General features: G+C 44.9%; 1 protein-coding gene and 1 long non-coding RNA gene across 11 annotated transcripts in view; one reads left to right on the top strand and one right to left on the bottom strand.

Annotated features, from left to right (window-relative positions):
- Positions 1 to 12,998, top strand: part of LOC140703905 (uncharacterized) — a 30,694-nt gene extending 17,696 nt beyond the window's left edge. For both annotated transcript variants that reach the window (XR_013542479.1, XR_013542480.1), the window contains one exon: positions 12,226 to 12,998. This is a non-coding gene — a long non-coding RNA (uncharacterized LOC140703905). The remainder of the gene's footprint in view (positions 1 to 12,225) is intronic.
- Positions 1 to 26,487, bottom strand: part of LOC144583069 (uncharacterized) — a 45,656-nt gene that overhangs the window by 11,666 nt on the left and 7,503 nt on the right. For 2 of the 9 annotated variants that reach the window (XM_078386944.1, XM_078386943.1), the window contains 2 exons: positions 15,730 to 15,855; positions 8,761 to 8,852 (listed from right to left, as the gene is read on the bottom strand). In XM_078386944.1, the coding sequence (XP_078243070.1) occupies positions 8,761 to 8,852; positions 15,730 to 15,757 (120 nt within the window). In that variant the 5' untranslated portion in view covers positions 15,758 to 15,855. Of the gene's footprint in view, positions 1 to 8,760; positions 8,853 to 15,729; positions 15,856 to 16,203; positions 17,446 to 17,564; positions 17,724 to 26,487 lie in introns of those variants that run through there. The other 7 variants (XM_078386947.1, XM_078386946.1, XM_078386941.1 and 4 more) reach the window with 7 other exon arrangements.

Raw genomic sequence — 26,487 nt, 5'->3', positions numbered from 1 at the left:
AGAGTAAACCTCAAGCTTCTTCTACTGAAAGTTCTCTTACCATGGAAACCCAGGCAGAAGCAGTTAGGAGCTCTGAATTGGATACATTGAAGGAGCTGCCTCTCGCTGAAGTTGTCCACTGTTATTACATAGAGACTAATACTCAATTATTGGAATCTGCTGGGGACAGAATAAAGATTTTTGAAAATAACTATACTGCTTTGAGAGACACTTGTTCTCAAATTTCTATTTGCCACTCAGACATAGTACCACAAAGTTGTATGATTGCTGGCCAGACTCTATCTGTGAAAGGGACTGTTTCAGAACTAGTTTCATTACCTGTAGCTGATTTGAAAATTGAATATCAAGGTTGGAAGGGATTTTGGAGAGTGGGGGTGTCTTCTGAGATTCCTACCCCTTTTCTTATTGGTAATGACTTAACAAAGCATGTCAAGAGTGCCCTGGTGGTAACACGTTCACAATCAGTACAAAGTGAAGCCAGTAATGAGACTGACTCTCAAGAGCAAGAGAAATTTGTACCCCAGTTGAAATGCCTCAGAAAAGCCTCTTTGTCAAGGAACAAACAGCAGACTCCACCTTAAAAGACTGTTTTGCAAAGGTGACTGATAAAGATTTATCACCTGAGTGCCCTGAACGTTTTATTATTAAGGGTGGTTTACTTTATAGGGAAAAACTGAATAATATTTCAAAAGGGGGGCCTGAAGTTAAGAGACAGTTGGTGGTGCCTGAGAAATATCGCCCTATGATTCTGGAAAAGGGACATGCAGACATTTTCTCAGCTCATATGGGGATAAACAAGACCAAACACTTTACTGGCCTAATATGGGTAAACATATTAAGAGTTTCTGTCAAAGATGCCATATTTGTCAGAGACAGGGCTCTAACTGTGATAAAACTAGAGCAAAGCTATGCCCATTACCAGTGATTTCAACTCCTTTTACACGTCTAGGGGTGGATATCATAGGTCCATTGCCCAACGCCACTAAGTGGGGGAACAGATTTATTTTAACTATAGTAGAGCATGCAACGAGATATCTGGAAGCGATCCCATTACGTAATATAGAGACCCAGACTGTAGCAGAAGCCTTAGTAAATTACCTGAGTAGGATGGGTTTTCCTTCTGAGATAATCTCAGACTCAGGAACCTCTCATACATCCAAACTTATGAAAAGGTTAGGCAGGGGGGTCGTTCATGTCAATGCCCTGAAGCCTTATTATAGAGAATTGAACCAAGTGCTGTTTGCAATAAAAGCGGCTGATAAGGAGGAACATGGGTTGCCCTTCGGGGAAGGGAGGGGCCCACAAAAGTTCAATCCACAAGAGGTGCAGATCAGCCCTGCTCTATCCAGAGAACAGCAGAATAGTCGTAGAACGCTAGTTACAAAACATCAAGAAGTGTTTTCAAACAAACCTGGTGTTGACAAGGGAGTGCTACCCAGGACGGACACAGGGAATGCTTCTCAGTCTGTAACACCATATAGAGTAACATGTTATTACTTTGACAATATTCGCAAAGAGCTAGACGAAATGCTGAACGATCAAATTATTGTACACTCATCTAGCGCTTGGTCAGCCCCTGTAGTTTTCGTAGACAACCCGGATGGCAGTGTCAGGTTCTGGGTGTACTACAGCAAGTTATATTCCGTAACTAAACCTGATACTTATCCTATGCCTAGGCTTGATGACCTAAGTGAGATGATTGGAGGTTGCAGAGTCATATCCTTTTTAGGTCTAACCAAAGAGTGTTGGCAAGGAAGAAGTGATCCTAGGGCCCAAGAGAAAACCGCAGTTTGCAGTCCATTTGGCCTGTTTGAATTTAGAGTCCTTAGTTTTGGCTTGCGAAATTCACCAGCAACATTTCAAAGGCTCATGGACCATACTCTGAAAGGGCTCAGTGACTTCACGGTAGCTTATATCGATGACATAGGGGTCTTTAGCAACACCTGGCAAGATCACCTACATCATTTAGAATTAGTGCTACAAAGATTGAAAGATGCTGGCTTAACCGTTAAAGCTAGTAAGTGTCAGCTAGGTAACACAGAGATGAAGTACCTAGGTCACATAGTGGGAGGAGGCCTAATCAAACCTTTAGAGGCCAAGGTTGAAGCAATCCTGAATTGGCCCAGACCTACCACTAAAAAGAAAGTGAGATCCTTTTTAGGTCTGGCAGGGTATTATAGAAAGTTTATACCCGGGCTCAGTGAGATTGCTGCACCTTTATCAGACCTGACAAAGAAGCAGAGCAGCAACAGCGTTTCCTGGTCAGAAGAGTGCAAGATGGAGTTTGGACGGCTGAAAGATGCTCTAACCAACCATCCAGTGCTGCATGCTCCTGACTTCAGCAGAGAGTTCATCATCTACACAGATGCATCTAATGCCGGTGTGGGAGCGGTACTGTGCCAACAGGATGACAGCGGAGACCAACATCCGGTGGCGAACCTGAGCAAGAAGTTGCTTCCCAGGGAGAAGAGTCTTTCTACCATCGAGAAAGAGTGTTTGGCGATCATCTTCGCGATCCAGAAGTTGAAGGCTTACATCTGGGGTCAACATTTTACCGTGTGCACTGATCACTCACCTCTGTCGTGGTTGCGGACTATGAAATCACAGAACAGTAAACTGATGAGGTGGGCGCTTCTTTTGCAGGACTATAATTTCGAGGTTAAGGTGGTCAGAGGGACTATAAACTGTGTGGCTGACGCCTTATCCACAAGACCGGAAGACAACATCTGAAGGACTTATGGACTCTGTACATGGTATACGGCAATGTAAAATGTTTGGACAGTTATGTGTTGTGCTATGATAAATTTTGTGCATTGCATGTTTTTGTATACCTGTATGGCGGACGTGTAAGTATATTTGAATATATAGTTATAGTAAACTGTGTTGTTAAGTGAGAAATGTAATGCTTTATGTTGTTTCAGTTGTTTTGGGGAAAAAGCACCTTAGCTTTCCCCCACAAAACAACTTATTAAAGGGGGAAGGTATGTGACGTATGCCATGACGTCACCTGCCTGTCTTGGCTAAGGCTGGAGTTTCCTGGCCTATGGCAGGGCAGGAGGTGTGTCTTAAAGGGGTGGAGTTTGTGTATATAAGGGTGAAGTGTAAAGAAGGGAAGGAGAGAGGGCTGAGATAGGGCTTGAAAGAAGATCTGTAGACAGGGTTAGATATAGGTTAGGTAATTGAGTGTTAAGTAACAAAGAACTGTGCAGGGTTAAGGTCTGAGAAATATAGTGTGACAAGTGATTCTTTTACTCAGTGATTTACATTTTAGTTTGTATTCAATAAATCATCATTTTTATTTTTAAATCCATACTAAGTCTGATGTGTCAGGTTTATATGTGGTTGGTGGCAGCGAAGTAGTGTATGTGCGTGTGAAGGATCGTGACCTGTCATCTCTTGTGGTGACGTAGGAGGAGGTGGCAGTCGCGACAGGGAGGTATTTACTATTATTATTATTATTATTATTATTATTATTATTATTATTATTATTATTATTATTATTATTATTATTATTATTATTATTATTATTTAGCATAGCATAGGCATCCTTCAGTCTCGAGAGACTATGGTAACATGCTCTGAATCGAGGAGTGTCTTCTCCAGAGCATGAAGTCCGGGCAAGGTAATATGGAGGATAGGCTGTTACCCAAGCAGCAGATCCCCCTCTCCATATTGCTGGAATGGTCCAATGGAAAGGCAAGAGCCAATACAACTGGTTCCAGTAACGTCGCAGGAGTTGGCAGAACGACACATGCTGCCTTCGAGACTCCAGCTCCGGATTTTGCCTGGAGGTTAACTCCTGAAGCCTATAGCCGCAAGGTAGTGGAGGTTTGAAATCAGAGTTTTCCTTCTCCTAGATGGGCTGCCTTCCATGGCTGACGAGCCCCACCTACCCGGCCTGCTCCCTAGTAGTGAGGAGGTATGGTCCGCCCCCTAAGACTTTCCTGTCCCCCAGGTGTATGCAATGCTATTTGGCTTTCCTATTTTATTTATTTAAATATTTATTTATTTATTTGATTTATACCCCGCCTATCTGGTCTAGTCGACCACTCTAGTTGGCTTCCAGTATATGATAAAACAATAAAACACCAGAACATTACATAATCATTTAATACAGTTACAATAAAATAGAGTGAGAATAAAATAAGAAGGAACAGAAAAGAAATCAGGTATTGACTGGAGGGAAGGCCTGGATGTACAACCATGTTTAAAATTGGGTTTTAAAGATTCCCAGCGTAGGGCCACACGAATCTCTGAAGGGAGGTTGTTCCAGAGGTGAGGAGCCACCGCCGAGAAGGCCCCGTTTCGTGTCTTTTCCTTCCGGGCCTCTCTTGGCATCAGGCCCCTCACCCTCACCTCCTGGCTCGCGTGGGTGATCCGGGTAGACCTTGGTGGGAACAGGCGTTCCGCCAAATATCGAGGTCCTAAACTGTTTAAGACCTTGTAAGTAAGCATTAAGACTTTGAAGACGACGCAGAAACGAATGGGCAGCCAATGCAATCCGGCCAGAGTTGGAGAAATATGTTGGTATTTTCTCACTCCAGTGAGGAGTCTGGCCACCGCATTCTGCACCACCTGAAGTTTCCGCATCAGCCTCAAAGGCAGCCCCATGTAGAGCAGGTTACAGTGGTCTAATCTTGAGATTACGAGCGCATGTACCAAGGTAGTGAGCGCCCCCACATCAAGGTAGGATCGCAGCTGGGCTATACGCCCGAGGTGAAAAAAGGCGGTGCGGACCACCGACGCCACCTGGGATTCCATAGTGAGCAGTGGGTCCAGATGGATCCCTAAGCTGCGGACCCCATCCCTGGCGGGCAGAGTCACCCCCCCAAAAGAGAGGGAGCTTCCCAAATCCCCAATTGTGGGGGCTCCCACCCTCAGTACCTGTGGGGAAATTGTATGCCTTTAAAATGTATATATCTATGGCAGTAGCAAATGTATATTATAAATGTATATAAATGTATATATCTGTATGCTAGTAGCAGACATCATGCTAAAACTGCAAGGTTAACGTCCAGTAAGGATGATCATTAACCTGCTGTCTATTGTCTCTGGTTAAAGTGTCTACCTCAGGAATGTTTACATTGTCTGTATATTTGGAGTTATCTGTGTCTGTTTACTATTAACTGTCTGTTTACCAGCCTGTCTGTTTACCAACCACTCTGTTTACTGATGCCTTTGTATTCAAGGAAATTAGCTGTCTCTGTTTACCAGCACTCTGGTTATTCTGCTGTGTATTCAAGGAAATTAGTTACCTCTGTATTGATTAACTAGTGCAAAGGTAGTAGAGTACAATAAAAAAGGGGGCGCGGCAAAGGAGGAGGAGATTCCATCTGGACAGAGGCCTGACGGCAGGCTGTCCTTGTTCATCCGGATCCCGCCCTGAAACATACCCCTGAGCGCTCGTCTCCCTTCTCCTTGCTGGTCAAGAGGGGAGGGAGGTTTCATCTGCAGATCCCGAGACTGGCTTCATCTGCAAGACCCCTACTTCCCCTCATCTTGCAGATCCCAACAAATGGTGCCCTGTGTGAGGCCCACTCTTGAAGACCATCTACTCATCACGCCCGGTATGGAAGGGCTACAGCGCGCGCACGCATCCTCAGGATCCCGATGAGTAGGACTTAGGTCAACTTTCGACAATTCGCACTCATCTCGCCTGGCACAGGTCCCAAGACGCGTCAATCATCCACAAGGATCCCTCGGTGAGTGGAATTTGTCAAGTAAGACACATAGAACCTACACTTTTAGCAAAATGGGGACTTATTTATCAAGTCTTCAGCAAGAACAATATATACAGGACCAGGAATGGTCTAAAATAGACAGCTATTTTCATGAACAGCCAAGTGTTAAAGCAGAAGAGATTTCTACATGCTCCAAAGTGCGTACTTGCCTTCAAGGCCCACGCAATTTTTTTTTCGATTCAGAATTCGAGGCTAATCTAGTCAAATAACTTCCTCAAATTCTGCCTCCAGCCCCCTTAGTTCCCCTGCTGCACTCTTCGTCTCATTCTGATCAGCCTGATGAATTAAAAGCACTGCCACCTCAAGCAACTGAGATTGATAACCATCCTTCAATGGATACAACAGGTGCTTGTGCAGAAACTGGTGTCATTTCTGCCCCTCCTGTCATTGAGGGAGCAGCAGAAACACAGAGAGATGTGCCATCTGTTTCTGCTAGTTGTGAATTGTTCCCAGCTCAAGGCATCCACAAACTGCAAAGCAGTAACCAGGACAATGCGATGGACTCTTTATCTGCCCCATGGCTTAATGACTACAAGGCCTTGATAAAAGATTCCTTTCCACCAGCAAAAGGACTCACTTGCCTTCAAGAATGGCAAGATTTAGCATTTAAGCAAACAGAAATTAATGCTGGTGCATCCCCTGATGGTCCTCTAATGTTTATGGGAGGAGCTGCATTTGCTACTGCTGTTCAGCAAGGCTCCACAACAGCAGCTCTAACTCAAGCAGCAGGAGTATCTATAAATGCATTCCAATCAGCAAATCAAACTGCATGCCTGACTCCCTTCCTTGCTGATCTGAAAGAAGAAGCAGCTACCTCAGTGTCTCTGCCTGTTCAGCCAAAGTTGCATTATGTCCCAGCGAATTGGGACCCAGGTCCAGATTTCTTTGATATCATGGACTGGGGTACAAAAGCAGCTCTACAAGCATTAGATGCATCATATAAAGAAGGGGAGAAGGAAGAGAATCTAAGGGGGGTGGCTGCTACACCCAACATGAAGCTTGTTTTGGACTGCTTTTTCCATGTGTTAATCCTGTTTGGGTGAAAAATCCTACTCAGCCGGACATAGCAATTTCCTGAATATTTCAACATGATGGGACCTGTGTTCCAGTGTAAAAACTCAAACCGTCTTGCAAAATATGCTTTGTGCAGCCCAGAGCTACATCAACAGACTGAGCACTGAAGGCCTTGTTACAACTGATTTCTCCCTGAATGTTCATCTGCAAGCTGTGGTTTGCTAACTGTTTGTTTTTCTTTCTGCAGGATAAAGTTGATAAGAATTTCAGAGAAACAATTCTTAGTTTTATACTCAGAATTAACTGCAGTTTTAGCCTTTGAGTTTTTCCTAATATGAATTTAATTTTGTTGTAGACACTGTATGTTTATTCTTTTACATGTCAGTTTTCCTTGAAAATTATTTTCTAATGTAATATGAAAACTTTGTCTGTTTATCCCTGAGACAGAGAAGCATTTTATTCCCTACAAGTAGGCCCCACAGTAGGCAGTTTTGTAAGGGTAAATAAGATGACTAGCTGAAATTTTGGTTGACCTCTCACCTATGCTCACTTAGTTCTGTATCCATCTGACATGCTTGTAAAAACATATTTTCAGTCCAGGGGAAATTTAAGGGCACTAGCAGGCAACTTTTTACTTCAGTCAGTTGTACAGTAGAAGAGCTTTGCCCAGAGCCAGGCAGATGCATACAAGTACCATTCTTTATTACTCATCCCTCAAAATAAGTTGCTGTTCTTTTGCCAAGCTCTATATGTATCTCTCCAGTCAAGTGTCATACAAGAAATTCATAGTGTGTGTGTCTTCAGTGGGGAAGTTGTCTGTGTCACATATTTCTATGCAAAAAATCTGTATACCTTAAAATGTTTTGCTTTTGCCTCTTAGCAATATGTTGTGCTTATATATCTGAATAATATGTTTTCAATATGTTTTCTTTTCCTGAAAATTGTTCAGTAATCTTGTTATGCAAACATTATTGCAATTGTAATTTTAATTATCCAATAATGTGTTTTCTGTAATCTACACTGTAATGTTGATGTCATCAGAATATGCCATCTAATTCTCTTGCCAGATTCCAGGTTTCATTCCATCTGAACAATGTTTTAAAGTTGTATCTATTCAATTCAGTGTATTTCAAATGTAGTTACTGTGTTCTGCATTTTTCTGTAAATCTGTACCTCAACTATCTTTTACCACTAAGCAATTGTATCAGGTGAAATACCATGTTCTTGATACTGTCCCACCCTTTACCGAAGATGAACCAGACTTTCTGCTATCATACCTGCACCAGAACCCCCTGGATTCAGAATTTTCAAGAGTCTACAACAGCCTTTGTCTTCAACAAAATAAATAAAAAACGGTTGGGATGTGGGGAAATTGTATGCCTTTAAAATGTATATATCTATGGCAGTAGCAAATGTATATTATTAACGTATATAAATGTATATATCTGTATGCTAGTAGCAGACATCATGCTAAAACTGCAAGGCTAACGTCCAGTAAGGATGATCATTAACCTGCTGTCTATTGTCTCTGGTTAATGTTGTTAAAGTGTCTACCTCAGGAATGTTTACATTGTCTGTATATTTGGAGTTATCTGTGTCTGTTTACTATTAACTGTCTGTTTACCAGCCTGTCTGTTTACCAACCACTCTGTTTACTGATGCCTTTGTTTTCAAGGAAATTAGCTGTCTCTGTTTACCAGCACTCTGGTTATTCTGCTGTGTATTCAAGGAAATTAGTTACCTCTGTATTGATTAACTAGTGCAAAGGTAGTAGAGTACAATAAAAAAGGGGGCGCGGCAAAGGAGGAGGAGATTCCATCTGGACAGAGGCCTGACGGCAGGCTGTCCTTGTTCATCCGGATCCCGCCCTGAAACATACCCCTGAGCGCTCGTCTCCCTTCTCCTTGCTGGTCAAGAGGGGAGGGAGGTTTCATCTGCAAATCCCGAGACTGGCTTCATCTGCAAGACCCCTACTTCCCCTCATTTTGCAGATCCCAACAAGTACCTCCGTTTTGTCCGGGTTCATCCTTAGCCCGTTCTCCTGCATCCATTGCAGTACAGTCTCCAGGCAGCGCTGAAGGGACAGAACGGCATCTCCTGCAGTTGGTGAAAAGGAGATGTAGAGCTGAGTGTCATCAGCATACTGATGACACAAAGCTCCACAACCCCTGATGACCCCGCCCAGCGGCCTCATATAGATGTTGAACAGCATTGGGGAGATAATCGACTCCTGTGGAACCCCACAATTGAGACTCCACAGGGCCGAGACACTCTCCCCAAGCTGCACTCTCTGGGGACGGTCCTCCAAGAAGGAACGGAGCCAGGCCAATGCCAGGCCACCTATTCCCAGCTCAGAGAGAAAATTTGTTGTATTATGTGCATGATAATGGGAGTAGGAGGTTGGTGGTACCTTCCAAATGGAGACTGAAGGTTATGGAATTGGCTCACGATATTCCCTTGGCCGGACATTTAGCGGAAGAAAAGATGAGGGCCAGAATTGAACAATGATTCTGGTGGCCTGATTTGAGGAAGGATGTGAAAGAATACTGTATGACTTGTCCTCAGTGTCAGAAAACCCAAAAGAAACCACCTGCAGGAGCGGAATTAATACCACTCCCGCTTATGGACCACCCTTTCCAAAGGATTGGTTCGGACATCGTGGGGCCTCTACTTAAGTCCCAAGGAGGGCATACTCATATCCTGGTGATTATAGATTATGCCACCCGGTATCCTGAGGCCATTCCACTTAGATCCACAACAGCCAAGGTGCTCGCATGGGAATTGATGCAGGTGTTCTCTAGGTTAGGGTTCGCAAAGGAAATACTTACTGACCAAGGGACGAATTTCATGAGCCAAACCCTGAGTTATGGCGCCTCCTAGAGGTAAAACCTATTCATACTGCCGTATATCATCCTCAGAGTAATGGCTTAGTCGAACGTTTTAATAAGACCCTAAAGGGTATGCTAAGGAAGTTGGTTATGGAGAAGCCCAGACGATGGCACCTGTTGGTGGCACCACTAATGTTCGCCATACGGGAGGTACCACAATCCTCTACGGGGTTCTCCCCGTTTGAACTGATGTATGGGTGGAACCCCAGAGGCATTTTGGATTTGGTGAAGGAGAGATGGGAAGAGGGTCCGGATGAGGCTCAAATAACGATTCAGCAAGTAATAGAAATGCGGGAACACCTCCAGATGGTAATGGGTCTGGCTAGGGACAATCTTAGCCAGGCCCAGGTGGGGCAAAAAAGGAGATATGATCAAAAGGTTAAGATTAGAGAATTTGAGCCGGGCCAGAAAGTCTTGTTGTTGATGCCTTCCGAACATTCCAATTTGTTTGCGACCTGGCAAGCTCTCTATGAAGTGGTACAAAAAATAGGTGATGTTGATTATGAAATACATATGCCAGATAAGACTAAGAAAAAGTGAATTTTTCATGTTAACCTGCTGAAGGAATGGAAAGAGTGAGAGGCCTTATGGGGGGAAGTAGAGGAGCATGAATTTGGGCCAGAGGTCAACATGTGGGGTCGGTCGGAAGGCAGGTTACCTATAGATGAGACTTTACCTGCTTCTCAACAACAAGATTTGGTACAGTTGGGAAGAGAATTTCAACATTTATTTTCAGGAGTTCCAGGTGAAACACCATTGATACAACATGAGATACATACTCCGATAGGAGTGGTTACCTGATCAGGGAATAGAACTTGGTCGTATCACCTTAGGGACGCCATAAGTAAAGAAGTAGAAGAGATGTTGCAGTTAGGGATTATTGAACCCAGCTACCCGGTGATGGTACCAAAAGCAGACAGGAAAATGAGGTTGTGCGTAGATTTCCGTCAGTTGAATGAAATTTCCAAATTTGACGCTTACCCCATGCCCAGAGTGGACGACCTATTGGAGAAGTTAGGCAGGTCGGTATATGTGACCTCGCTTGACCTCACCAAAGGTTATTGGCAGATACCTTTAAGGGAGGAGGACAAGGAGAAAACCTCTTTTGTGACACCTAAAGGGTTGTTTCAATTCAAAAAAAAATGCCGTTCGGATTACATGGTGCTGCCGCCACTTTTCAAAGATCAATGGATCAGGTTCTGGCCCCAGTTAAAGAATTTGCAGGGGCTTATATTGATGACATCTTAATACAGTGGGGTCTCTACTTAAGAACGTCCCTACTTAAGAACAATTCCACTTAAGAACAGCTCCATTTGCTAAATTTTGCTTCTACTTGAGAACAAAAATCCAAGATAAGAACAGGAAAAAAAACTTTCCTGCTCTTTTTTTAACCTTAGGTCATCTTAGGTTAAAAAAAGTTCTCCCCCTAGTGGTAGAGCACGCATTAACCAGCTTTGCATTAGTTCCTATGGGAACTAATGCTTCAATGTACGAACGCACCTCTACATAACAAAAAAATAGCCAGAACAGATTAATTGGTTTTCAGTCCATTGCTTCAAAATTAGCTTCGTCAGAAGTGCTTTTAACACTGTTCCCTGACCTAAGGGGAAAAAAAAAGAAAAATATCCCCCTCTAGTGGTAGAAGGCGGAATAGCAGCTTCCCATTAGTTTCTATGGACGGAAAAGAGCAGATACAGATTAAATGGTTTTCAATGCATTCCTATGGGAAATGCAGATTCTACATAAGAACTTTTCCACTTGAGAACCACCTTCCAATACGGATTAAGTTCTTAAGTAGAGACCCCACTGTATATAGCAAATCATGGGAGGAGCACCTGGAGCACATACGGCGGGTGCTTAGGGAGATCGAGAAGGCTGGATTAAAGGTAAATCCAGATAAATGCAAGATCACGTGGAAAGGGGTGCAGCTTTTAGGGTTTCAGGTGGAAGGAGGGAAAATACAACCAGTGTCCGATAAGGTAGACAAAGTGGTGTCTTGGACTGTGCCGAGGAACAAAAAGGAAGTACAACAATTTTTGGGGCTGGCGGGATACTATAGACAATTTGTGCCCAATTTCGCAGAGGTGGCTGCTCCCCTGACAGATTTGACACGGAAAAGGAAAGGAAACCTATGGGGAGCAAACAAACAGCACGCCTTTAAACAACTTAAAGAGATTTTGTCAACCTTACCCTCCAGGTACGCTCCTGATTTTAATTTACCTTTTCTAGTACAAACGGATGCTTCTGATAGAAGTATTGGAGCTCTACTTTCTCAAAAGAGAGGTGAAGTAGAATACTCTATAATGTATCTCAGCAAAAAATTGAGCAATCGGCAACAGAAATATGCGACTATCGAGAAGGAGGCCCTGGCTGTAAAATGGGCGGTGCAGGCTCTGAGGTATTACCTATTAGGAGCCCCTTTTACGCTGGTAACTGACCATGCACCCCTGCAATGGCTCAATAGAATGAAGGATACCAATGCCAGGTTGACAAGATGGTACCTTAGTTTACAACTCTTCTCGTTCCAGGTGCAATACAGAAAAGGGAAGGCTCACTCTAATGCCGACTATTTCTCTCAACAGGAAGGGGAAAAAGAGGATCTTCCATGGAGGACGGCCCACTCGGAGAGGGGGGCGTGTGAAGGTGTAGGTCAGAGTGTGCCGTCCTCAGAAGAAAAGGACCCGAAGGAGGAGAGTGGTTGCGCAGAGGGGGTCTTAGTGGAAACAGAACAAGAGGAAGAACTACAGAGGAAACCGACGGAAGTGTGTTTGGTTGATGAGGGAGGAGCTGAACTGGACTTGATCATGTGGGAGGAGGTGAAAGGGGAAGGAAAAACACGCGGGAGTTCAGTTGGTTGGGGGAAGGCGAGCTGGGAAGATGTATGAATAGAGGGGTGCAGACCGACTGGATAACGGATGAGAAAGGCCGGGCTGACCTTGCTCAAGGCTTCCCTAATATACAGAAGGGTGGGGGATTGTTACCAGAGCCTTTTCCACCTGGCGGACGCGGTCGTGTTTACGAGCCCTTAGAATGGAGGGTCTCGGTTTTCCCGGTGAATTACCCTGGTGGGGGCAGGAGAGTTATCTGCCCGGGCCCAGAATTCCAACAGAAGCCCCTAGAGGGGGATTGGGCCCGACATTCCTGCTGTGGGACCATATGTGCCGTACGGAGTGCCCCACTACGACCGCTAACGGATCGCGAACGTTTCGGCCCGGCTCCCTGGTAAGGGAAGAATTAAACCCAACCGTTGTAAAAGCTAAGAAGTATAACGTGTTGACGGATGAAGTGTTGAAGGATCCATTTCATCCCGTTGAGTTGAGTGTACATTCAAATAAAGCTGTTGTTTCAGAAGAAATGGACTCTCCTCCTTGTCTCTTTCCCGCCTTTACCACCCAACCCCCCCCCGGCTGAAGACGGACCTTGTCACAACAGTATACTCTTTGGCCTTTGAGTGAGAGAAAGGGGGCAACTCCCCCAGACATCCCCCTCCCCAAGGGCGAAACCCTGGACCCCCCTTCACCAACCTACCTCTGGCTCTGTCCTTATTTCCTCAAATAACCCTCCAAAAAAACCCCTTTCCTGCCCATCAGGGATTCCCCCCCTTCAGTCTCTGTGTTTGATTTTCAACCCCCTTTGGGGGGTCATCTTCATCATCATCATCTCCAACAGTCCCCTTCCGTCCTTGTTTCAAAGGAAAGATGTCAAAGCTCCCCAACTCATTTTCGTGGGAAATGGACACAGCTCAAAGGGGGCGGTTTCCTGCATCAGCCCCCTCCCACCCAGCTGACCACCACCTTCTACCCCAACACTCCTGCTGCCCTTACTTCCCCTTGGCAGCCTCCCCTTCCTGCACCTTTTTGGCCCTGTTCCCTCAGGGGTGGGTGTGGGTGGGGGGTGGCAGGGACAGGCCCGCCACCCCCCCGGGCCGCTTTTGGAAGCCTCCTGGGGCTATTTCATCAGTGAAAATGCACCTCTGAAAGCGGCGCTTTGCCGTGAGGGTGGCGCGAGGAGGGTGCGGGGGGGTGGCGGGCCTGTCCCTGCCACCCATCCACCCCAACCCATCCCCACCCCAGCAAAGCGCCGCTTTCAGAGGCTTCGGCAGTGCATTTACACTGCCTATTTAGCTGCTAGGGAAGGTTCTAAGAGCAGCAGGAGCTCCCGCCCGTCAGCTGTAAGGCGGGGAGGGGGAGGGGCTGGAGCAGGGAAGATGGCTCCAGTTCTTTTCCGGGATGATCGCTTCCCCCCCTTATTGCAAGCTCTGCAAAAATGGAGCATTTACGATGGGGGGGAAGCCATCATCGCAATGCGATTTTTTCCTATAGGAAAAATCACAACGTGATGGCAAAAGCAATCCCAAAATCTTCATCGCTATGTGGATTCTTCGTTAAACGGGGCGCCCGTTAAGCAAGGCACCACTGTATTTGTGTGTGTGTGGGAGCTTGCCTTGCGAAGCCATTTGCACAGAGAAGCCCCTCCCTCCCTTCCTTCCTGAAACCCTTTGAGTTGGAGGGGGGAACATAGAGCTAGAAAAGAGGAGAGAGGAGCTGGAATATGTTGTTGGACAAAAGACTACAGTGAAGGAGAAGAGGGAAAGCAGTTAAAATTTCCCAGTCTTGAGGTATTTAAAGGGCAGTGTGGATCACAAGCTAAACCTAAAGGTTGGAAGCAGTCTAGAATTAAAAGCATCTGCAGATGCTGACTGGGCAACTGATCCTGCAGATAGAAAGGCAACTTCTGGTTTAGCAGTCTATCTGGGGGCGGCTTGTGTGATGTGGACGTCCAGGAAAGAAGCAGGAATTTCCACGAGTGACACAGAAGCAGAAATGTATTCTTTGCATGAGTTAACTAAAGAACGAGTGTGGATCAAATCCTTAAAGATTTAAATGTTAATGTAACTGAGCCTGTGCCTATTTTTATAGATAACACAGCATGTATCCGTTTATCTGAGAATATAAGTCTAAAAGGCAGAAACAACTAAAGAACTAGCGTGGATCAAAGAGATTTAAAGACCTGATCACACAAACACATATGTACAAAATACTATGATGTAAGGCAGGCTGTAAAAGAGGGAAAACTGAAAGTTGAATTTTGCCCTGGTAAAGACCATATTGCCAACCTATTTACGAAACCTCTTCCAGAAGGAAGACTTGTAGTTTTGTCAAGTACAACCCTAATGTTCAAAACTTTATTTAGGAGGGGTGTCGAGATATTTGTAATGGAGCCAGCCAATCAGCCAGAATTGGGTCAAAGGGGGGGCAGGTGATGGAGCTGACTTCCCTTCTCCCCGGCTGGCTCTTCTCCTCTGTGCTTTTCCGCCTCCCATTCATACCTTTTCCAATCCATAGCTCACTTCTTGAAAATGTCATTGTATACAACACAGCATCTCTCTCTCTCTCTGTGTGTGGGTGTGTGTGTGTGAGAGAGAGAGAGAGAGAAAGGGAATGGGAGATCAAGAAAATTTGGTTTACAAGCCTTTTATAAGCCATGTGTTAGATGACCAGAATAGCTGCTGATCAATTTTGGAGGAATCCTTAAGGGGTCTTGGCTACAACCGGACACAGTGAAAAGAGGGTAGATGGCACTACAGGAAAAATTTGGGTAAAATCCCTTCCATCCCACTTCATTAATTTATTTAGTGAGGAGGGAGAACTTTTCATAGATATTAATCGGTAGAAAAGCTAATATCAGCCTCTGAGTGTCTTGCATTTGGGGGCATTGTCAGCCAGATTGAAATGTGAACATTTTAAGGGCACGTTTCAAAGCTCTTATATCCCACGTCTACAATGGGACAGAGTGGGGTGGGAGGGGGGAGTAAATAATGAGAAAGGCTATTGCTCTGTATATGTACTGGACAATTGATTTTTAAAAATAAATTCAAAACCTGCACTGGATCCCAACTCCTCAGTCACATGCAGCCGCAGAACAAAATGCTTTCTTAAATGTACGCTAATGTTCTTGACTGTGGCACAGGAGCCTTGGGCTCCCGACACACACGCTCAGGGTGTTTCTGTTCACAGAGGCATCTTGGTGGGGCAACCAACCCTTATCCTTCACAGTCTTGACCCAAGGGGCAATGGGACCCTTACCTGGAGAGACTTTAATCTCAGAAATCATTTCCAGCAGGAGGTCCTCATGCAGAGATCTTTAGCCTCGATCCAGAAGATCCAACCCTCTGAATTGGAGTCAATACGGGGTCTCCTCCTCAAAGGACACTGGACGCGGGAAGGAGAAAAGGCAACACGGGTTTATCCTCCAACCCTTTTCCTGACATGCTGAGAGACTTTCTTGCTATCTGTCCCCCAAACACTCCCAGCTGGGACGGGGGAACTGGCCGGCTCCGAGAGCCCTTGCCTGGACTGAACAGGTACGTCATGGGTATGAAGGAAGGGAGGAATGTGTTGATTTCAGGGATTTATAGAGGGGTTGTCTTAGGGCTGCTACTCTAAAGGTTTTCCAAGAAAGAGTGTTCCTAAAGCCTCCCCAAGACTAACATTCACCCCACAAAGAGGGCAAACAGGGCATTAGAAGCAAAATGGCAAAAAAGGGAAACAAAACTTAACTTTTTAAAAAGGGATGGCTCTCTTCTCCCCCCAAAAAGGAATCTAAAAGGCCCCATGGCCAAGTGTACGGGGAAAATACCTTGGTGTGTGTGTGTGGGGGTCACCTGGAGAGTTGGTCTGGAAGAAAAGAGGGAGGGAGCAGGGAAGACGGAGGAGGGGAGAGAATTAAGGGGGGGAGAAACCCAGTTACCTCTCCTTCCCTTTGGACCCCCCCAAAGGAAGGAAAGCAAAAAAGGAAAAGGGGGGGTTTCTATGCAGGAGGAAACCCCCCCCCCAGGATGATTCCCTGCACAAGCACACGCACATGGCATGAAGGGGATCTGGCCAGCTTCCTTGTTCCACACACACACCCTGGGGTGAGAGCGTGACCCCCCCCTCACAGAAGAAGGGGAGGAGGGGAAAAAGGAGGTCCTTCTTTCCTTCCATGTGGAGCAACGGGGGCGGGGTAGCCTCCCTCTTCCCCCCACCCCGCGTGGTCCCTGGGGAGCCCCTAATGTTCATTTTTGGAAATCCCCTCCAACCCACAAAAACTCTCCTACTGACCTCCGTGCTCCTCCTTCCGGGTCCTCTGGCGGGAAACGGGGAGGAAGACCATAGAGTTGGGAGGGGCCCCTCCTGCTCCTTACTACCTCTATGGTCCCGCCTCTTCTCTCCCCCCCCCCCCGTTGCCTGAAGGGAAGAAATGGGGTGGGGTAGGGAGAGTTAATACAGTAATTAATAAAACTAATGAGGAGCCCCTCCCTTTTGTCTTCTTGGGGAACCAGAAGGGCAGCAAGCAGGAAGACATAAGAGGAGGCACTTTGGGGGGGACCCCAGGTGTTGACCTGAGAGTAAGGTTTTCAGGGGGGGAAGAGAGAAGAGCAGGGGAACCCCCCACCCCCTCTTCTCCTCCAGGATCCGGAGGAGGCTCTTCCTGGCCCCCCTCGAAGGAAGGAACCCGTGGGGGGGGTCTCTCCATGTGGGGGAGGGAGAGGGTCGCCGGCGCCATCGCCTCTGCGGGTCTCCTCTAAAGGGGGAGGAGAGAAGACTGAGCTTCGGGGGGGGTGAGGAAGGTTCCTCCTTTGGGGGGGCCCTTTGCCTGGGGAAGGCAAGGAGGGGGAGGAGAGCATGGGGGAGGGGCAGTTAGGGTCTCCCATCCTCTCGAGGCAACGCCCCTCCCCCCGAGGAAGAAATGCGGGGGGGGGGTTGAAACGAGAGTCCTTTATTTCCCTTCCGGGCGGAGCAACCACGGGGGTGGGGGCGGATTGGCTTTGCTCCGATTTTTTTCCACCCGAAAAAACTCCCCCCCCCGCTAATGTTCATTTTCAGAGATCTCCCCCCCCAAAAAAAAAACCCCACAAGTGTCTCTTACAGACACACACCTACCAACCAACGTTGCGCACCTTCCTCTGGCGGAAAGCGGGTGAGGAATATCATAGAGATAGGGGAGACAGAGAGGAAGGCAGGCTTCCGCTTCCGGTCCCCTTGGGAGAGGCGCTCTTCCTCCTTCCTACCTCTATGGCCCTTCCCCTCCCCCCTCGCTTAACGGTTTCCTGAAGGGAGGAGAGGTAGGGGCGAAGGGGGAGGGGTAATAATTATTAAGAATCATTACGATCCCTCGGCTTTTCGTCTTCTTGGAGAAAGGGGAGCTATCAGTAAGAAATAAGTTAAAATGTTAAAAGACAAATTAATATATGATTTAAATTAAAAGGTGAAAACATGGAAAAGATTTAAACTCTGTGCTAAAATGGGGTTCAGGGATTCACTTATACAGTAATTTTCAAAACCCTGCCTGAAGAGATGGGTGTCTGGCCATTTTTCAGAAAGGTGACAGGGAAAGAGCCATTCCTGATCTCCTCAGGGAGAGGGGTCCAAAACAAAATTATAATGTATATTTTAATTTTGTATATTTTTATGTATATTTTTATGTATATTTTTAATGCATATTAAAAAGAGATGAAATGAGTCATCAAATGAGAACCAGGGCATGAGCTGAAGGCCCTTGGAAGCCATTGAAGAATTGCTTGTTCTTCAGGGCCACCAACTTGTCAAGGTGTCGGGTCGACCAGGGAAGAGGATTTGTTTTCCGATTCAGTTCAATATTGTGTCCTACATTCTGTGCCTATTTTATCATACATGCCTTTACCACTTCATCTTGTGTTTCAAAATCTAACAAAAAATTATATAACAACTTTGATTCTAGAAGAGTTCTGTCAAAAGGGATATTTTCTAGGTAAAAGCCCTGTTGCTTATCTTTAGTATACCTTGATAATAATTGTGATCGCGCCTTGTTCTAACTCTTGTTGTGTTTTGATAGAACCATCAGTATTAAAAACCTCACTGTATCTTACTATTTTCTTATTTTCTCTCAGATATGGTAGAGGAAATGCTTCAATTGGCGTCACCCAGTGTGGTATTTTGATATACATTTGGCTTTTCACTTTATTCCACGTTGACAGGAGTGCCTTCCTTAGTATATGGTTGTTGAGTTGTTTTAAATCCTCTGGCCTGTTATACCATAAGAATGCATGCCAGCCCCATTTCAAATCATATCCTTCCAATTCCAAGAGCCTCATATTTTCCAATGTTATCCGCTCCTTAATCCGTACCAATGCAGATGCCCTATAGTAAAGAAACCAGTTCTTGTAGGTGATTGATTTTAATTTTGGATTTTTTTTTCCCCTGCCAGATAAATTTGGAAATGCATTTTTCAAGCTCCTTGAATAGTGTTTGTTTTAAAACAATCAAAATTGTTTGCAAAAGAAATATGAATTTTGGCATTTGATTGATTGATTGATTGATTGATTGATTGATTGATTGATTGATTGATTGATTGATTGATTGATGTGATTTGATTTGATTTGATTTGATTTGATTTGATTTGATTTGATTTGATTTGTATCCCGCCCATCTGGTCTGTTCGACCATTCTGGGTGGTAGAATATTCATTGTGATTGTAGCAGTTCTGCCCATCATTGACAATTGTAGATTTGTCCAGATAGAAAGGTCTTCCTTAATTTATCAGTTTCAAATAATTATCTTTCAGGAGAGTGCTTGTTTTCTTTGTAAAAAATATGCCCAAGTATTTTACTTTCCTTCCTTCTTGGAAGTTTGTAATTTGTAATAGTTCATCAGTCTCCTGTTTTTGGATGTTTTTAGTCATAATTTTAATTTTCTTGTGGTTTATTTTTAACCCTGCCATTTCACAAAATTCTTTTAATTCCTCCATTAGAGCTTCTATTAATTCCTTGAGGTGTTCAACTATCTAGCTGCCTAGAGTGGTCCTGAGCTGACTAAATAGGCGGGATATAAATTAAATAAATAAATAAATAAAAATACTATGAGCAAGTCATCTGCAAAGGCCTGAACCTTGAATATTTCTTCTTGAATTTTAAGTCATTTAATTTTATCTGATATTCGTAGTTGCTGCATTAGTACTTCAATTAATGTTTTCAAAAGTAACGGTGATAATGGGCAGCCTTGTCGTGTAATTCTATTTCTTGTGTACATTCTCCATTAATTCTTATCTTTGCTATTTGTTTGGAGTAGATAATCTTTATTATTTCAGTGAAATTCTGACCTGTCCCCATTTCTTCTGATTGTGCTGTCATGAAATTCCAATTTACATTATCAAGAGAATTGCCATCTGTTTAGCTGGGTATTCCAAAAAGTTAATGAGGTTCCTCACATTAGATCTTAAATACCTCTTCGGGAGGAATCCTGCTTGATCTTGATGGATAACTTTGACCAATACTCTCTATAGTCTTGTTGCTAATATTATTGCAAATATAGCCTACATTCAAGAGAGATATTGGCCTGTACAATATTTCCTCCACTTTTGTGTCTTCTTTATGTATAATCGTAATGACCACCTCCTACCATGTTTTGGGTATTTTTCTCTCTCGATGAATTTTATTTATCATTTTTTTAAAAAGGGGTAGCCAACACGTCTTCACATTTTTGTAGTATTCTGCAGGATTCCCATCAATTCCTGGTGACTTCATCAATTTCTGTTTTTTAAATTCCTCTGAAACTTCATGCATTGAATATGGCTGGTTCAGAATTTCCTGTTGCTGTTTTGATAGTTTAATGTGGTCTTTCCTTTGAATATATTCTTTCTGCTTGATAGATGGCATGCATTCTTCTGTATACAGCTTTGTATAGAACTCCACAATTTCCCTGAGTTCTCTAGGTCCCGTGACCTAGAGAACTTCTTTTTGGTTTCTGAGGCTTAAGATATTTTTTGTCCTTTCCTTAATTAGCTTGTATGCCAGCCATCTGCCTACTTTATTGGCATTTTCAAAATATATTTGTTTTGTAAATTTTAATTCATTTGCTAAATCCTCAGTTATTAAGATATTCAATTTACATGGTGTCATCTGTACCTTCTGTTTTAATTGTGTCGCTGTTGGGTTTTGTTTCAGTTGTGCCTCCTCTTTCTTCAGTTCTGCCTCTAATTCTTTATATTTTTGTTTCTTTCTCTCCTCTTTGCTACTGTAATTCTTATAGCCATGCCCCAAAACACCACTTTGTTGGCTTCCCAGATAGCCTGTGATGACATTGCTTGTGTTGTACAGTATTTCTTTGAAAGTAGTGTTTCATCTCTTTCCTGATTGTCTTCACTACTTCCTCGACTCTCAGTATATTGGTATTCAATCTCCATTGTGATGGTTTTTTATAAGTCTGGATCTTCAGTGTAACTGTACAGTGACTGGGGTTATCCTGGGTAATATTTGTGTTTCTTGTACCTTGTCCATCCATGTTCTAGAGATCTAGCATGTATCGATTTTTGACCATGATTGGTGTCTGCTTGAGCAGAAGGTATAATCTCTAGATTTTGGATAATTTGTTCTCCACACATCCACCAGCTCTAATTCATTTGCCAATAAAAGGAATGCTTTAGGAATTAATGTGTGTTTTTCTTTTTTATTCACTTTAGTAGAATCCAAGTCTCTACCAAAACTGCATTAAAGTCCCCTAAAATACAGCATTCCTCATACTCTCTAAATCTTGTTTCCTTATAAAGTTTTTCAAAAAAAGGCTTTCAGATTATCATTGAGAACATAGATGTTACCAACCAATATTCTTTCATTTCCTTTGGAAATTTCAACCATAATTATTCTTCGATCTTCAGACGCATATATTAATTTTGGTTGACGTATTTCTTTTACATACATTGCAACCCTTTTCTTCTTTCCTTCCACATTGGATGCCGAAAATAATATTCCCAACTTATTTTCAATTAGTTTTTCCTCTGCTCTCTTAATACAGTGGTGCTTTGACTTACAGATGTCCCAACCTACGAATATTTTGAGTTACGAACAGCTCTGCAAATTGCTTTGACTTGTGAACGGAGCATTGATTTGTAAATGTAAAAATGTAAATGTAAATGTAAATGTAAAATTTGGTTTTAAAGGTGTTTGGTTTGGTTTAAAGCTGCTTGGTTTAAAAGGTGTTTTGTTTAAAAGGTGTTCATTCCCTCTCTCCCTACTTTACTGCCCTTTTTTTAACTTAAGTTCATCTTAGGTTAACAGAAGAAAAATTCTTCCCCTAGTGGTAGAGGACGGATTATTTATTTATTTATTTATTTATTTATTTATTTATTTATTTATTTAATTTATATCCCACCTATCTGGTTGGGTGAGGACCACTCTAGGCGGCTAACAATCATAAAATGATACAATAAAAATGAAAATAGGCAGTTCTAAGTGATAAAAGCACTACATGACATTACACGATACACAAAGCAAAAACAGAAAGGGAGGAAAGAAGAGGGTCAGGAGTTATGTGATGGGAAGGCCTACCTAAACATCCATGTCTTTAATTGCTTCTTAAAGATACCCAGCGAGGGAGACCCGCGAATCTCAGGAGGTAGATTGTTCCAGAGGTGAGGAGCCACCACCGAGAAGGCCCAATTTCTTGTCTTTTCCTTCCGGGCCTCCCTCGGCGTTAGGCTCCTCAGCCTCACCTCCTGGCTCGCACGAGTGACAGGGATAGATCTTGGTGGGAGTAGGCATTCTGCCAAGTATCGAGGCCCTAAACCGTTTAGGGCTTTAAACATGAGCATCAACACTTTGAAGTCGATGCGGAATTGGATGGGCAGCCAATGCAATGCGGACAGAGTGGGTGAGATATGTTGGAATTTTTCCACTCCGCTGAGTACTCTGGCTGCCGCATTCTGCACCACCTGTAGTTTCCGCAGCAGCCTCAAAGGTAGCCCCACGTAGAGCGCATTACAGTGGTCTAATCTCGAGATTACGAGCGCATGCACCAAGGTAGTGAGCGCCCCCACATCAAGGTAGGACCGCAGCTGGACTATCCGCCTGAGGTGAAAAAAGGCGGTGCAGACCATCGACGCCACCTGGCATTCCATAGTGAGCGGTGGGTCCAGATGGATCCCCAAGCTGCGAACCACATCCTTGGCGGGCAGAGCCACCCCCCCAAAAGAGAGGGAACTTCCCAAATCAACTGTGGGGGCTCCCACCCTCAGTACCTCCGTTTTGTCCGGGTTCATCCTTAGCCCATTCTCCTGCATCCATTGCAGTACGGTCCCCAGGCAGCGCTGAAGGGACAGAACGGCATCTCCTGCGGTTGGCAAAAAGGAGATGTACAACTGGGTGTCATCAGCATACTGATGATACATGGCCCCACACCCCCTGATGACCCCTCCCAGCGGCCTCATGTAGATGTTAAACAGCATTGGGGAGATAATCGACCGCTGCGGAACCCCGCAATGGAGGGCCCACGGGGCTGAGACACTCTCACCAAGCTGAACTCTGGGGGCGGTCCTCCAAGAAGGAACGGAGCCAGGACAATGCCAGGCCACCTATTCCCAGCTCGGAGAGCCTCCCCAGGAGGATACCATGGTCAATGGTATCAAAGGCCGCTGAGATATCAAGGAGGACCAACAGAGACACTTTGCCCCTGTTGGCCTCCCTCAGTAGGTCATCGCACTGGGCGACCAATGCCATCTCTGTACCGTGGCACGGCCTGAAGCCCGACTGAAATGGATCCAGAGCATCTGTTTCATCCAGGAGTGCCTGAAGCTGATCGGCCACCACCCTCTCGACCACCTTGCTTAGGAAAGAAACGTTGCCGACAGGCCTATAGTTGCCAATTTCGTCCGCCGCCAAACTAGGTTTCTTCCTAATGGGCCTAATGAGTGTGTCCTTCAGGGCAGATGGAAATCTGCCCTCATTCCGTTGTTGAAGGTCTGGCTGATTTGATTAGCCAGGCCCGGCAAGGGTCCAAGGAGGAGGTGGTGGCACGACAGCGATCAAGCACCCTGATCACAGAGTCAGGCGTAGCTGGCTGAAAGGAGTCAAAGGTGACAGGGCAAGATGGAGCACTGGACATCTCTGCTCGACTCACTGTGTTCAAAAAATGAGAGAGGTCCTGGCGGATGGCCTCCATTTTTGATTTTAAAAATGCTGCAAATTGGTCCGGCGAGAAACTAGAGGGAGGCCCATCACTCAGACCAACTCCGGATAGGTTGCGTACTATACGGAATAACTGCGCCTGCTGGTTGGACGCTTCGCTTATCCGGTTAGGGAAGTATGCTCTTCTGGCAGCCTTTACCTTGACCAGGTAAAGGTTAGTAGTGACCTTAACAGCTATCCAATTAAAATCCATCGGGTCCTTTCTCCATTTGCGCTCTAGCCATCTCCTGACCTGCTTCAAAGCAGTAGATCCTGGTTAAACCAGGGCGCTGGGCGGGCTCTGCAGCGGAGAGGGCGTTTAGGAGCGATCATGTCTACAGCCCTAGCTGTGGCTGAAAACCAGCTGTCAACCAGAGCCTCGACAGGAGCGCCAGCCAGGTCAGCCGTAACACCTCTCATGGCTTCCTGGAATCCAGTCAGATCCAGTAGCCTTCGAGGGCGGACCATGACAATAGGTCCCTGCTCCCTGCAGGGGGGAGAGCCATTTTGAGGGTGCATTTTATTAGGTGATGATCCGACCATGACAAGGGTACCGACTCAAGATCAGTCACTATTGGACCACTCTCGCTCCCATTCATGGAAAAAACCAGGTCAAGTGTGTGGCCACCCACGTGGGTGGGGCTGTTGACATGTTGGGACATGTTCAAGAAGGCCATGGTCTCCAAGAACTCAAGAGCTGGCCCGGAAGTCTCTGCCCCCGCATGCACGTTGACATTCCCCAAAACCAATAGCTTCGGGGAATCCAACAGTGCCGCGGAGACAAAGTCCACCAGCCCCGGTAGGGAAATGGCTGGGTCGCGGAGAGCACGGTAACCCAGCAAGATCCCAATACCATCCGTGGCCCCAATCGACACATGGAGAGCCTCGAGACCTGGTTTCACCGCTGAGGAGCGCCTAGCAACCTCCAAGCTGGATTTATAGCCAATGGCAACTCCCCCCCCAACCCTCCAGTCTGCCCTGGTGTTGGACAGCATAACCGGGCGGACAGATGAGTGCTAGGGGAGGACCCCTCTCTCCGCCAATCCATATTTCGGTTATGCAGGCCAGGTCTGCATCCTGCTCCAAGATAAGATCGTAAATTACTTGGGCCTTGTTGGATACAGACCTGGCATTCAACAACACCAGGCGCAGAGTCGATGGGTGGCTGGACTGGCTACCTCGATACTGGGGGTTGGACACTGTCTCAGGACAATGACCACCTTTTAAGCATCTGCCCATCATTCTTCTAATACAAGCAGGGGCGGAGCCAACACCGTATCTCCCCCTACCCATGACCACTTACATTGGTAAGACTGGTTAATGCTTTGATTGACAAACCATGCCTGGACATAAGAACAAAAACAGCCAGAACGGATTAATCAGGTTTCAGTGCATTCCTATGGGAAATGCTGATTTGACTTACGAACATCTTCTGGGACAACCACCACTGTATGTGTTTCTTGAAGGCAAATCAGATCCATTTCGTTTCTGGAAATAGTAAAATACTTTACATCTTTTTTGAGGTGAGTTGAGACCATGAATGTTCAGAGTCCATAGTTTCCACTCGCCCTTAGACATCTTCAGTTGCTTTACTCTCTTTACAAAGAGGGCCCCATTTCCGGTTTATATAGTACATTATTTTGTGATTTCAAGGTACATGTCACTTGGTCATACTGCTTGTCTGCACCCCGAAATGACCCCAGGAAGGCTTGAATTCATGGCAGATTGCCACCGATGATGGTGTCTCTCCTGCTGGAGCCACGCGACAGGATTTTGACCCATAGCTGGTGCCCTCTCTTGCTCCACAGCACAGGGTAAGAAAAGCATAGGTGTGTAAATGGTTCCCCCCCAGAAATATAAACTTATATTACATTAAGAAGAGTAAAATGAGCAAAACCGAACAAAACAGATAGAGATCAATACAATACAAAATACAGTGGTGCCTTGCATAGCGATGTTAATTCGTTCCAAAAAAAACATCGCTATTTGAAACCATCGCTATGCGAAACACCATTTCCCATAGGAATGCATTGGAAACCGGTTAATCCGTTCCAATTGGAGCGGATTGCCATTGTTAAGCGAAAAAACCCATAGGAAACATCGCTAAGCGAAACAATGTTTCCTCCATTGGAATGTATTGAAGCTGACTCAATACATTTCAATGGCTTTGCGAAGTCAATTTTTGCAAATTTAAGTGTGTCATAAAAGGGTCAAAAATGGTTTTAAATGCTTGGATTAGCTTCTGCACCCTCTAAAACGGATGCAAAAGTTAATTTGGCTTTGATCTGACTTTTCGTTAATTTATGGTGAATTTCCCCCCCCCAACTTTTGACAGCTGTCAAAATCTGACAGCTCCATTATTTCCTATGGGGGAAGAAAAAATTCACAAAAAATTAACGAAAAGTCAGATCAAAGCCAAATCAGGTTTGCACACGACTTAGGGGGTCCTCTAACGAACCCAAGCATTTAGAACAGTTGCTGAGTCTTCGCTAATTTTATGTGAATTTTTTCTTCCCCATAGGAAAGCATGGAGCTGTCAGATTTTGACAGGTCCATTGGTTCCTATGGGGGAAGAAAAAATTCACAAAAAATTAACGAAAAGTCAGATCAAAGCCAAATCAGGTTTGCACATGACTTAGGGGGTCCTCTAACGAATCCAAGCATTTAGAACCATTTTTGACCCTTCTAAGACACTTTTTTAATTGAAAAAAGAAACATCGTTAAGTGAAGCAGGGGACCTAAAATCGCATTCGTTATGCGAAGCATGGTCCCAAACTTCGCTAAGCGAAAATCGCCCATAGGAAACATCGTTATATGGTGCATATTATTTTCTAAAAAAACACATCGTTATGCAAATTCATCACTAAACGAGGCAATCGTTAAGCGA

Source organism: Pogona vitticeps, chromosome 2 (genome assembly GCF_051106095.1).
Source record: "Pogona vitticeps strain Pit_001003342236 chromosome 2, PviZW2.1, whole genome shotgun sequence".
NCBI lineage: Eukaryota > Metazoa > Chordata > Lepidosauria > Squamata > Agamidae > Pogona > Pogona vitticeps.
The sequence above is the reverse complement of the archived record's forward strand: the minus strand, read 5'-3'. Positions and strand labels throughout refer to the sequence as shown.